The sequence below is a fragment of the Perkinsus marinus genome (genome assembly GCF_000006405.1).
Source record: "Perkinsus marinus ATCC 50983 genomic scaffold scf_1104296929362, whole genome shotgun sequence".
Classification (NCBI taxonomy): Eukaryota; Perkinsozoa; order Perkinsida; family Perkinsidae; genus Perkinsus; species Perkinsus marinus.
The window spans coordinates 104,134-116,993 of NW_003216476.1; the positions used below are offsets into that span (position 1 = coordinate 104,134).

The 12,860-nt window shown below is 45.5% G+C and overlaps 3 protein-coding genes across 3 annotated transcripts in view; 2 read left to right on the forward strand and 1 right to left on the reverse strand.

Annotated features, from left to right (window-relative positions):
- The window catches only part of Pmar_PMAR015851 (hypothetical protein), a gene marked incomplete at both ends in the record, with an annotated part of 5,645 nt that extends 2,209 nt beyond the window's left edge, over positions 1–3,436 (forward strand). The window contains 9 exons of the mRNA XM_002787448.1: positions 1,542–1,613; positions 1,659–1,709; positions 1,984–2,053; positions 2,103–2,207; positions 2,253–2,340; positions 2,384–2,456; positions 2,498–2,557; positions 2,900–3,042; positions 3,390–3,436. Coding sequence (XP_002787494.1) covers positions 1,542–1,613; positions 1,659–1,709; positions 1,984–2,053; positions 2,103–2,207; positions 2,253–2,340; positions 2,384–2,456; positions 2,498–2,557; positions 2,900–3,042; positions 3,390–3,436 — 709 coding nt within the window. The remainder of the gene's footprint in view (positions 1–1,541; positions 1,614–1,658; positions 1,710–1,983; positions 2,054–2,102; positions 2,208–2,252; positions 2,341–2,383; positions 2,457–2,497; positions 2,558–2,899; positions 3,043–3,389) is intronic.
- Positions 3,437–3,650: 214 nt separating this feature from the next.
- Positions 3,651–6,571, forward strand: Pmar_PMAR015852 (hypothetical protein; the record flags this gene model as incomplete). The annotated part of the gene is made up of 13 exons (XM_002787449.1): positions 3,651–3,733; positions 4,145–4,270; positions 4,318–4,390; positions 4,587–4,705; positions 4,896–5,000; positions 5,050–5,108; positions 5,561–5,643; positions 5,688–5,781; positions 5,829–5,949; positions 6,090–6,147; positions 6,187–6,282; positions 6,325–6,455; positions 6,505–6,571. The coding sequence occupies 13 exons, from the start codon at positions 3,651–3,653 to the stop codon at positions 6,569–6,571; spliced, it is 1,215 nt and encodes a 404-aa protein (XP_002787495.1).
- Positions 6,572–10,486: 3,915 nt separating this feature from the next.
- Positions 10,487–12,860, reverse strand: part of Pmar_PMAR015853 (PP2C, putative) — a gene marked incomplete at both ends in the record, with an annotated part of 3,865 nt that continues 1,491 nt past the window's right edge. Inside the window, 12 exons of the mRNA XM_002787450.1 lie at positions 10,487–10,509; positions 10,611–10,733; positions 10,779–10,870; positions 10,912–11,005; positions 11,046–11,091; positions 11,468–11,560; positions 11,710–11,849; positions 11,971–12,043; positions 12,086–12,158; positions 12,202–12,335; positions 12,635–12,744; positions 12,790–12,848. Coding sequence (XP_002787496.1) covers positions 10,487–10,509; positions 10,611–10,733; positions 10,779–10,870; positions 10,912–11,005; positions 11,046–11,091; positions 11,468–11,560; positions 11,710–11,849; positions 11,971–12,043; positions 12,086–12,158; positions 12,202–12,335; positions 12,635–12,744; positions 12,790–12,848 — 1,060 coding nt within the window. The remainder of the gene's footprint in view (positions 10,510–10,610; positions 10,734–10,778; positions 10,871–10,911; positions 11,006–11,045; positions 11,092–11,467; positions 11,561–11,709; positions 11,850–11,970; positions 12,044–12,085; positions 12,159–12,201; positions 12,336–12,634; positions 12,745–12,789; positions 12,849–12,860) is intronic.

Here is a 12,860-nt window from a genome sequence, read left to right on the forward strand (position 1 = left end):
CAATGTTGGAGTAGGAATATATGTTCGCTTTCCTCAGCTGAGCTCAGGAGTTTCCTAAACAGTGTTGGAGTAGGAATATATGTTCGCTTTCCTCACCTGAGCTCAGAAGAGTTTCCTATACAGTGTTGGAGTAGGAATATATGTTCGCTTTCCTCACCTGAGCTCAGAAGAGTTTCCTAAACAGTGTTGGAGTAGGAATATATGTTCGCTTTCCTCAGCTGAGCTCAGAAGAGTTTCCTATACAGTGGTGGAGTAGGAATATATGTTCGCTTTCCTCACCTGAGCTCAGGAGTTTCCTATACAAAGTTGGAGTAGGAATATATGTTTGCTTTCCTCAGCTGAGCTCAGGAGTTTCCTATACAGTGTTGGAGTAGGAATATATGTTCGCTTTCCTCACCTGAGCTCAGGAGTTTCCTATACAATGTTGGAGTAGGAATATATGTTCGCTTTCCTCAGCTGAGCTCAGGAGTTTCCTATACAGTGTTGGAGTAGGAATATATGTTCGCTTTCCTCACCTGAGCTCAGGAGTTTCCTATACAATGTTGGAGTAGGAATATATGTTTGCTTTCCTCAGCTGAGCTCAGGAGTTTCCTATACAGTGTTGGAGTAGGAATATATGTTCGCTTTCCTCACCTGAGCTCAGGAGTTTCCTATACAATGTTGGAGTAGGAATATATGTTCGCTTTCCTCACCTGAGCTCAGGAGTTTCCTAAACAGTGTTGGAGTAGGAATATATGTTCGCTTTCCTCACCTGAGCTCAGAAGAGTTTCCTATACAGTGTTGGAGTAGGAATATATGTTCGCTTTCCTCACCTGAGCTCAGGAGTTTCCTAAACAGTGTTGGAGTAGGAATATATGTTCGCTTTCCTCACCTGAGCTCAGAAGAGTTTCCTATACAGTGGTGGAGTAGGAATATATGTTCGCTTTCCTCACCTGAGCTCAGGAGTTTCCTATACAAAGTTGGAGTAGGAATATATGTTTGCTTTCCTCAGCTGAGCTCAGGAGTTTCCTATACAGTGTTGGAGTAGGAATATATGTTCGCTTTCCTCACCTGAGCTCAGGAGTTTCCTATACAATGTTGGAGTAGGAATATATGTTCGCTTTCCTCAGCTGAGCTCAGGAGTTTCCTATACAGTGTTGCAGTAGGAATATATGTTCGCTTTCCTCAGCTGAGCTCAGGAGTTTCCTATACAGTGTTGGAGTAGGAATATATGTTCGCTCCCCTCACCTAAGCTCAGTAGTTCCCGAAGTTATATTATAGGTGGTTGATCATAAATTCGGGTAGAAGTGTACAGAAGCCAACTAGAATTTCCTAGAGTTTCCTCGGAATTTTTACATTATCACCGACATATGTAGTTGATCATGCGCATATTTTCGAGTATTGCGAAAGTTAATGCGAAAGTTAAAAGAACACACAACGATATAGTGAATGTTATGTAAGAGGAAATTCTCTTCCAATGTTGGGATCAACGAGTTAAAACACTCGTGAAGACTGCGTCCTTCCTCAGCCTTGGTCTGGGGGTAATGGTAGTGTTGTTTTAGATCTATAGAGGAGATACCGCTAGGCATGGTCGTGTTGAAATCTGGAGAAAATGATGAGTGGGACGATAGTGAGTAAGTTGATGCTGTTATGGTTATACCACTATCGGTTATACTTAGATGGTATGGGGCTGAGGAGAGCTGGTATGATGCACCGGCTGGGGCACAGAGGTAGGGGAGGGGAGGGAGTATCTTGAGAAGAGTGGTACTGGATATATCTTTGTTATTCTTTATTGACTCGATGATTGAATAATTAGGAGTTATTGATATATAAAATTTTGTTGAAGTATAAAGGGGGTATTGGGATGGTTGTTGGTGTTGAGAACAGTATTATGCTGATACGGGGTCTACTTGGGGCGATGTAGTATGTATCCTCCCCTCGCACTGTAGTCGCATGGAAAATATGAATATTCGTTATCGATGGTAAGGTTGTCGTCGTATTTAGTTGGAGTGAAGACCGTGATGCTACCGGCGCATGGACTGACGTGGCAGAAGCTCACAAAGGGGACAGTAAAGTAGGGGAGCAGTGATAGCCTTAGAGGAGGTTCTTATTCATGTCGGCAGACTATGGTTGATCTAACTCATCATAAAACGGCCGGTAACTTTGACGATGTGGCGTATGAGGGTATGAACGCGCTGGACATTTACAATCAGAGGAGACGAGATAAAGTAAGAAGTGATACCTTGGTGGTTCTGCTATATGGTGTTGGTCAGGCTAGTGTATCGGCTACTAGTGGTAAGGGGTATTGTCGTCCGGTACAGGGGTATAGAAATGCTCTATCGCGGCCTCATGTGGAGTCGGGTAAGTGGTCGTATTAGAACGACTTGAACGATTATGGAAGTAGGTGCATCGGCTGTAGTGCGACGAAGGAGTAGGTCTAGGAGTAGGGATAGAGACTACTTGGATTATCATGAGAGGTAGGGGGTTACGTGATGGGAGTTGGTATGTGTTGCGGTAGGAGTGGTAAGGGAAAAGGCAAGGGGAAGGGTAAAGGGAAGGGCCGTACGGTTAATAGCAGGTGAGCAGGGGGTTGGTGCTGAGGGGCGTAGTATTCCCTAGGACGAACTCGGAAATTTATCATTTCCCGCTGAGTAGTGTTTCAGGCTGAAACTTCAACAAGGCTTAGATATAGCGATGAGTTATCATAAACTCGAATGAAACGGTCATATTTCTACTTACGATCTTTGGAGTTTCACCCTAGTGATGTGAAAACACTGGTGAAAAACATCTTTCACGACTACTGCATATCCCCGCGAATATCGCGTTTTACGCCACTTTACGTGAAAAGGGTGAAACCCTTTTGAATTCGACTGAAACCCGTTGCGCCTTATGGGATTTTTGTTATTCCTACATCTGTCAGACACGGCGAAGGTGTAGACTACCACTCTAGTGCTACTACTTTACGAGACCGATCACCACCAAAGCACCAGGTGTCGGAGGCCACTAGAGCTAGGCAACAGGCTATAGTGGGACGGTATTCTGGTATCGCGGAAACTGCTCAAAGTAAGTCGAAACATCATAGGAGGCGGCTGAGAGCCGAAAAATTATTTTACAAGGCGTTTTTTGTATCTGATGGACTTTGACAATTGGAAGCGTTTCTTGACTAGTTCCATAGAGATCGCCCTTTCGTACGAAGAGCTGTATCATACAGCCTGAATGATGCGGCCTATGCTTGATATCAATACCGTGATAGATCGAGATCAGTTTGATTTTTCGGGATCACATAATCCCCCAGACAGGTGTTGCAGCAACAGAATCATCTCTCGTACACAGTCGTATTCTAGTTATTATACTACAACACGCCTTCTATGTTGGCATTTGAATGTATTACGACATGCTTTCATTATCAGGAACTCGTCAAGACGCTGAACAACCCGACGTTGGTTTGTTGGGCTGATGGACGTTGAGGAAAAGCAAGAGAGCAAGATGTACACTTACCATCATCATCAGTGTCTTCAAGTTTAATAGCCTTTTCCAAAGCACTCCTTCCTACTGCTTGAGTTCGTCACCATCCGGGTTCGAACACCTGCTGTAGCTAGTTCAGGGCTCAGTCGGATATAAGCTCATGTGATGTTTAGATTGGTATAGTTTTGAAGTTATCACTAGAAATAATGTCCATGAACATGACTCCAATACAGCTATCCTCTTCACTTAATTTAGCAACACTAGGGATGTCGGTGTCGCTATTTGGAAAGTAAGTCTATGGTGAGCTCCTGTCTATCACTACTTCTAAGCAGTTTGTGATCGTGATCAGTGTGGGGGAAAAATATGCACATGGGTAACTACTACATGTGATGGTGACGCTATGAAAACTCTGATGAAAATTCGGGAGGAATTCTCATTGGTTTCTGTAGACTTCCACACGAATTTGTATGTAAACTCATATTAGTGAGGAAACTCCTGAACCATTCCATGTTGGAATATTCAGTATCACCAGCCCACTGCTATTGCAATGGAGTTTCGCCCGTTTTACGTGGAGTGGCGTGAAACTCGGTGAAAAACGCGATATTCGCGGTGATATGCAGTAGTCGTGAAATTTATATCACGGGTAAACTCCAATGATCAACATTATCTATTGAATCTTCTCATTGTGTATTCTTTCTAGTCATCCACCTATCGCAGCTGCTGAGTGCCAAGCTGTGACGGAGGAGGTGGACAATACGATGAAGGTGGGGACTTTGGATGGCCACTTCATAGAGGATTTTAAGGAGGACTATCTTGCTACTATCAAGTAGGGGAAAGCGTTATCAGTTGTATGTGCATGCGTGCTGGTGACAGGTCTGTGAGCATCTTGTTGGACTCAGAGTTGACGGCGGTAGAGCTGTCAGGAGCGTTTCCGGGTGGCAACAAGGTGAGAGGGAAGGGGTCCGTCTAGAAAAGATGAATGCAATGCGCGGAACATATGAAAATTATGAGGAATTTTTGCGAAATTCTGGTGGGCTTTTGTACACTTCTACCTCAAATCGTCTGTAAGGAAACCGCGAGTTCAGGTGACGAGACCAGACATATATTCTAATACTTGCATGGTGTCCATTTGGTGTTTGTAGATGCATGGTGCCTCTTCCCCCGCCTTCCCACCCCCGCACTGCTTGACTCGATATGAATGGAGGTCCTCAGCAGCCGAGGAGCCCGCTGATCGGGCCAGGCATCTCGATCTGTCTATCCGGTGGGTTGTCTATGCAAGGAATTGGTTTAACAATCGCTAACTCGGAAGAGTCGCATTGCAGCCGAATTTGAACACTCGCGAAAATCGAATTGTATACTGACGCTGTGTTAGTGTCACTAACTTGGTGACATGGAAAGAGATCTGTCGTATACTTCCTGGGCTAGCGGGCATATGGTATGATGTGTTTTAGGTCACTGCATACAGGTTTGCGGAGTGGCAAGATAGAGGAGTGTATGATAGTGCTACCACCGACATCCTATATGGGCGGCCGGGACAATGTTACTGTGATCATAAGGTGGGGTATCTTAGGTTGCCGAGAGTAAGATACGGATTAAGTCCACTAGGTGGCGACGAACAGTTGCGGCGGATCAAGACATCACCAAGGGTGAGCGCATTCTAGAAGGTAGGCTCTTTCTCCTTCTTCCTCGATCATCGGCTTGGGCCTGCAAAAGCTGTTGGCCTATCTCTATCTCAAGACATGCCACTTGCTGGTTTCATGCTCTCTATGTTGGAATATATATTTGGTTCTCCCAGATGGGCTCAGGAGTTTCCTCGCTAATCGTAGGAGTTTTTATAGGAATTTTGCGACTCTTTGATCCGAATTGTACAGGAATCACCAAGAATCTTCGACAGTTCCCTCACTTATTATCGAAATTACATACGGATTTTGGTAGAAGTGTACAGAAACCAACCAGAATTTCTCAAAATTCATGCATGAATTATTTTAGACACCGGTACAAACTTCCTAAAATTCTCACCAAATTTTCATACCAACGCATGCAGTTTACCATTTTCCAACACTGCATGTTCTTTTTGCCAACCCGGTGCGGAGTTGCCCACTATTCCTGTGTTTAGCGATTCAGTCGAGCTCACTCGTGTCGGAGTGGAAACAGTGGCATGAGGCTGGGATCAGCTTCGAGAATCTTAGCATATCCAAAGTAAGATTCAGATGAAGAACGATTCACCGCACTACTGTACTCAGGGTATCAACGAGTTGAATGAAGGCTTGGAGACGGGTGGGGACACGACACAAAAGCAACACGATGATGTTGATGAAATCACACAGGAAGCCCACGGTGGGAGGGGGCTTTTCATGAGAGGGGAATTACTCGAAGCTTTGTAGAGGACGAGCTTACCTGTGAGCTCCTCAATGTGTTACAAAACGGTGGAGAGAAAGTTAATGCTGACTTCGGTAGTAGAGCCAGGAAGGGTGCTCGAGCAGAGCAGCAGGAGCGTGCAGTCAGGTGGGAGGTTTACAGAGTCTCTAAGCTATCGTAGCTGCCAGGTTTAGAGGTCTCTACGCTGTAACGGCATACATGGATCATCTGAGGGCAACACTAGTTCATCAACTACTACATCGTCATCATCATCAGCATCGGAGTAGCGTTCCTGTTATGATCGCTAATCAGCCATTCGAGGGAGCCACTATAGCGCCTTTGGAGGTAGTGAGCTTGTGAATTGTTGTTGGAGTGAGTCCTCAGGTTGGAATTACTTGCAGCTCACCTGGTGATAATAGTAAGTTGGACCAGTCCGTGTTATATACAGTGCGGATCACAGGTCCTGTATTGCTCGATAAGGTAGATTATTGGGATGACTCTAACATGAGTTCATCTGTTTAGGTACTTTACCTTATAGAGGCGTGTAGTGAGCATAGGAGGAAGCCCTTCAAGACGACCATCGAGTGTGAGCCTAAGTGCCACTTTGGACTGAATGCATTTACTCGTTCTCGCGATCGTGGTCGGCTATTAGAGTGAGTTCCGCCAACGGGGTAGTAGACGTGTGTGTTCATCTATTCTCAGGATCGAGTTCGATCCCACCAAGGGATGGTTTTTGCGATTCGAGCCAGTCTCGACTCGTCACCCATGAGTGGAGTCTCATTTCATATGTTCCGTTCTATGTTGGGTTTCCCGTCGGGATCCCGTATGGGTCTACTGTAGTAATTGTACATGGGAGCTCATCAAAGATAGAACTTCGGAATCGAGATTCGGTTTAACCGATAACTTATCAAATCCATTCAACCGATTAAGCGGCGGCTCTATCGCCGTTAATGAGATTTTCTCGTATTTTCCCTGTCGCCTCTTCACTTTGTCCTTGTCCGTGTGCTAGTCCTATTGAACGAAACAGTGGAATGAACGTTGTCGATACATTGGACCAGCCTGATTTCTCGCCTATCGTTGTCGAAGTCAAAAGGGGAAAGCCGAATCAAACTTGTCTAATAGCCATTCTTCATGCACTTTTCGGAAAGCGTCCTATTCACAGAACCCACTCATTCGGTGAGTTCTTAGTATCACTCGGTTCATAGTGGAAGATAGTATCGGCCAAGTGTTTTGTTTCAGCCTGATGCAAAACATAGAGGTTGTGACAGATCTCCGCACAGTCACCATAGATCTTGGTCAGATTCCTTGGATTCTGGTCGGATGCCTTGGGTTTCGAGATTCGCCCTACTCACATGCTACGCGTCTACAATCGTGCGTGTTATATTCACATTTGCCAGGTTCGTTTTTAGAAGAAACAAACGACAGTAAGAGACAGAAACGAAGTACAAACTTCTTTTTTTCTATCTTTGGCATAACTCTCACGTAACTTGACAGCTTTCTCATCCATGTTACCGCATTCACGCAGATTCCTCTTCTCATACCAACTTGATCACTACAGTATACCATATCGTGCATGGTAGGTCGAACTCTCTTGCGCTTTCGCCTAATTGTACAACATTTTCCAGAGGTGCATCTTGGTTTGCGTTGGTCGTAATTCGGCTCAGCCCACTTCTCCTTGGCTCATATTCTCGATTATGTATGCCCGCGGTCCACGGGCCGCGGACGTCCCATCCGGCATGTGCGGCCTTCATTCGTCTTGATGCCAAGTGTATGAAGATTGCTATGACGCTTTTGTGTTGTCTCTTGGGACTTGCTGCAATTCACGGTTGATAAAAGTGATAATTCACACAATCATCGTTCAGGCTTCAATCTTGTTCACTTTCCTGCAAGTCTTCACCGAAAAGTATCGTATGTTCATGTCTTATGATCCTGAGAAGTTTCAGCCCTGTAGCGCAGCTAGCAGCTCAGCAGCCAATGAGGGTGATATGAGGTGAGTTAGGTCTTGATACTCTCGGGAGTTTCACTCTCCGTCGGTCAACACACATCGCCGTTCATGTTTGATCATTGATTGTTTAGTCGCGGCTTTTTTCATGCTCTACATATCGCTGGTGATCAAGTGCAATGAATTGGTTGCCCCTGGGCAGAATTGGTGGCCTAAAATCCTGCAGAGGGCTGGATGCCCATATCAGTGGCACGATCATATCGTAAGACAGGGATTATCACTGTTAAACTACCCAACTTCAACGTATTATATAGAATCGCAGCGATGAGTTCTTGCAGCAAGAAGTTGCCAAGAACTCATTCTGCTTTAAAAGCGAGAATCTTGCTTTACAATGACAAATAACTAATTTGAAATTCGTTCAACAGTAACTCACTTATTGGGTCTTTTCGAGCATACCCTTGAACACGTTGGTTTGGCATCCGTCTCGTTTCGTGCTCAGCAGCGCCCTCAAGGGACGCTCCTATCGGTTTTGCGCAGCAGTGGCATCTAAGATGAGCATCGCCGAGATTCTCGGAGGGAGATGGCCGAAAAAAAGCTTGCGTCGGAGTATGAGATAGATAGATGTGTTGCAGAAGGGTGTACGATGTGTGATATCGGTGGCATTCCCTACGTTGAAGGTTGAATGAAACACAACGTCAATAAATCTAAGACCAGGTTGAGTTCAGTGGTGTCCTTCTTAGAGGAAGTTGGGAAAGGCCACGCCTATCAGTGCTGTAGTTACTGAAGACAACTAGAATCGCTCGCAGTGTAGCTGCCAGTACAAGCGATGTGGAATACAACAATCGTTGACTCCACGAGCGCTCTAGGAAATTTATAGTAGGAATCTTCCGAATCCCTTGTGTTTTATCGTTTACCCGAGCACTTCCTAGTCCTATCAGCTTCTTAGAAGAGGTATCGAACTTAAATGCCTGAGTAACCCAGGTTCAATCCTCGTCGACCGCATTTCCCGATCACAGTATAAAGTACGATGATCGTACTACGATCTCGAAATCCGGATCGGACTCCCGCGGTCGTCAAATCATTTGACTCAAATGTAACGCCGCTTTTAGGGATTACCAAGTTGTCACTGTGCTTTGATCCTCTCTGATGTATTTATTACTCGAGTTGGAATGTCAGGCGTGGACTTGAACCCGGGTATCCATCCAGAGAACCGTGATACAGGTATCTCCTTCGCTATCTTGAGCAGTGTTGGAAGGGGGGCCTGATATTACTAATAGCTATAGCATATAAGTTCATCGCAAACTAGAGTCTGCCAAGAGTGGACAACCTAGTTCACATTCGTTCCGTCCGCTGAAGACTTAAAACTCAACCACTTTAAATGACGCTTCCCGAGGTACCTGATGGCATGGACCTCTCGGCAACGACGGAGGAAGTCGGCCTAAGTGAGATAGAACTGACGTGAAAGAAGTCGTCGCTGTTGACTATTTTGAGGTATTGTGGATGAACTGAAGGACGTCGTCACCCTAGACTCGGATCAAGATATGCTCAGCCAAGCAAACTCACTCTTGCGGGAGGCCGATGAGATGTTGGCTGGAATGCGGCAGGTGCGAGAGGAAACAACTGGTGAGGGCGACCGAGGTGTCGTCACCTCCCCAGCAAGCTTTCAGATCTCGCTGAGGCACCGCAAATGACGGAGGAATGGCCCGTACACGATCTGGAAGACTTGTCGTGGCCGGATGAGGAGACTGTAGAGCTTGATCAAGGCCATCTTCCCCAGAACACTGGTCGAAGCCTTTCTGTGTTATTAGAGACGATACGGCTGCGCCGAGGTATGGTGAGCTGTGCTCTTCTATGCACTTTTGAACTGCGCTTATACTATTTTCAAATGCAGTAGTCTGACTACTGCACGAGGAAACCTGTTGTTGACTACTCAACAAGTTTCCTCGTCTGATTCCGTGCAACCCAGCTCTGCTCATTTGCTACTATCAGGATTCACTCCTGCCGAAGGCCACATAGACCTCGATGATGTCCCGTGTGGCGAGCAGAGTTATGATCATAGAGTGACGGGTGAATATAGTCATTTTCTCATCCCCTGTTTGATTTCAATCTCGTTTAGACCCCACTAGAATAAGCGCGGCAATACGACAGTTGACTGATCTCGAGAGGTTGACCCGACTGACAGAAGAGATGAAACATGTCCTTGACCGTTGATATGCACGTAGTTGTATTCCCTACATACTCCTCGATTTGAGTTGACGATCTACTAGTTCTACTACTGGAATCGAACACAGTGTGATGTGATGATCATGCCTGCAGAAGATCGAAACGAATATCTTCAACTTGGGTATCTCATCTGTCAACTTGAGTCATGAACACTATGCTGTTCATGTGAATGGGAGTTCACCTGGTTGGCTCATATGATACTGAAAGCCAGACTCAGATGGTTACTTATCGTTATTCAAAGAAACCATCGTTTTTCCTGCTAACCCAATGTTATACAGTCTATGCTGCTGGCACGTAGAACTTTAATTCCTCATAGCAAATTCGCTACTTCTTTTCGTGATCTACTGTAGAACACAACATCTTTCGAGTAGCAACGCTTCGTTTATCACCACATGCGGTTGGTTTTCGTTCAAACATGATAGTAACCCAACGAATACGCCAGGCACATTCAATAGTAATAGTCGAGTTCAATCGACGCAGCATTGCTGTATGGAAAATAATAGATCACGAATATTTACTTTACATCTCAACGACGACCTCATCTGAAAAGAGACAGGCAATAACAAACTACAAGTAGAGACGGATGCTCACCATAAAGATTCCCGAGAGCTCTTCTTTCCTCGCAAACTCTCATCGTCATCACCCAACCACGCGACAACGACTGTGATATCATCCACGACATTCCCTTCCTCTTGAATCCATCGTTTCCAAGCCTCTTGGGCAAGTGCCTCAGCCGCAGTCTGAACTTCTCCAGGGGTGTAACGATCTACCACTGCACGCATGCACACGACAGAGGCTAGAAGCAACTCACTGATTAATTCTACCGCCATTTGACTGGTGATGAATTCCCACACGCCATCGCTACACAGGACCACGAATCGATCTCGAGCTCGATCGATTTTCCTAATGAACCGTAAAGGAAACACGATGATAACAGACGCTACCTGATTCTGATCTCGGGTTCGTATGTAATTCCAGCACTAGCTCCAACAGAGTCACCAAGAGAACGCGACATTGCAAGGCCCGGGTAGAGTTTGCCTGCAGAAAACTGCGATGAAGATGCTTGTTGGCTGCCTACCTTTGAGGAATACTCGATACGGTATGTCACCCTCTAATTTCCGAACCTGAATCGATGCACTTCAGAAAACCCGCGTTATTCGTTAATCACGAATAGAACAAAACGCCTAAACGAAAGAAGTATTTTGGCTGAAACTACCCTCCCCCTGTGGACAACATTCCTTAATCGCCAATTTGATAGGCTAAAAACTGATCTCTCGGCTAATGTGCGTCGATGCGAATCTAACTAAGCTGTGTTGTCGGTGTTGGACTTGGAACTTGAACACACACGAGAACACCCATGATCAGGCGAGCAAACGGTTGACCGCGAATGTCGGGCAAGGAGAGCTCGGGTGATTTCCTAATGACTCGGACACGACCGGCTCGGATTTCTCATTCACCAGAAACACTTGTGGAGTGTCAAAAATCGATGTTTGTTCTTACCTGCCCCCCTCGGGAGGAAATTCTGCTTTTTTCATCCGGCCGCTCGGGCTTGTGGTCTCTCGAAAGATCTTCAGCGATGATTTCGCCGTCCGCCTGAAAGGATGTCTCAGACAAAAGTCGCATAGACGGATTAAAAACACACTGTAAAGAAACAAGAGGTGTTGATAGACTTTTTGTTGACCAAGAACAACAATACGTGGTTAACCGATTCGAGGACAAGTACAAGCAGGTTTTCGCCTTACATTAGTAGTGCCGATGACAGCTCGAGAGTCACCAACCCAAGCACAGTATATAGTCTCATCTCTGGTCATGACGACCGTTGCTGTAGTGCCAGAGAGTGAACAGTCGAATTTCCCCCGTGAGCTTGCTTGCTCACACAACACTGAGAAGAATCGTAGCAGATGCAGTCCGAACAATGCAGTTCAGGAAATTTACAATGACATATTTTCTAGTATATATCTAGTCGGGAATGATCGATAATAATACTAGTGATAAGAACTTACAGTGAGTGTCTTTAAAGGCTCTAGTAAAAGCCGCGGTAGGTTCAGTGTAGAATTCCTCATCCTTGATGAGCAACTGCATATAGAGTTGTTACCACAAATCGTACAAATCATTTACTCCTGGTAGTGCATCATGGCAGAAACTGGAAACATCGTGACCGTAGGGACCGTGGCCGTCGAATACGCCGAACCTGGTCAAATAGGAGGATCGATGATATGTGCGAGGAGTGGTACATCCCGAGTTCGTCAATGCCGATGACGAAGAAGTCGTCTTGGTTCGGGCTTTCTGGTTTTAATCCCTTCTTGCACGCATACCCAACACGATAGTCGGTGATATCAGAACCTCCTAAGGCTTCGGTCCTCTTGTTCTGAGAGGCAGGGGGAAACCTCAGCGACCGTGCGTAAATTCAATGAATATGATTTCCGGATGTTTATAACGCTTCAAAATCAGACCTCCTAGAGCGCACGAAGATTCGAAAAAATGAAGAATTCGTCAAGAATTTTTTTTAAAACAATGAAAAATTTGAAAGAAATCCCGGCTGGTTGAGTCATCCTGGCCAGTTCGTAGGAATAATCAGCTCAAGCCCTTCTCAGATATCTGCATAATTTTCCGCAACATCCATGTTCGACCGAAATTGATGGCTTTGAATTCTTTCTGCGTCTTTACATCGAATCCCCTTTGATTGGCATCAGAAGGTTTTCCAAGGAGAGAAAACCGTCTTATTGAATCAGGGAAGAGATCAATGAGGTTCCTTCTGGTCACTTGCCGTACTAAACCTAGAAAGGCATTATCTTATACCATCTGAATTCGTTTATGCTAACCTCTGCGCTCTGTGGTTTCCTTGTGAGCTACAGCCTCAGATTGGCTCAGAGTTAGCCTCCTACGCCGAGCC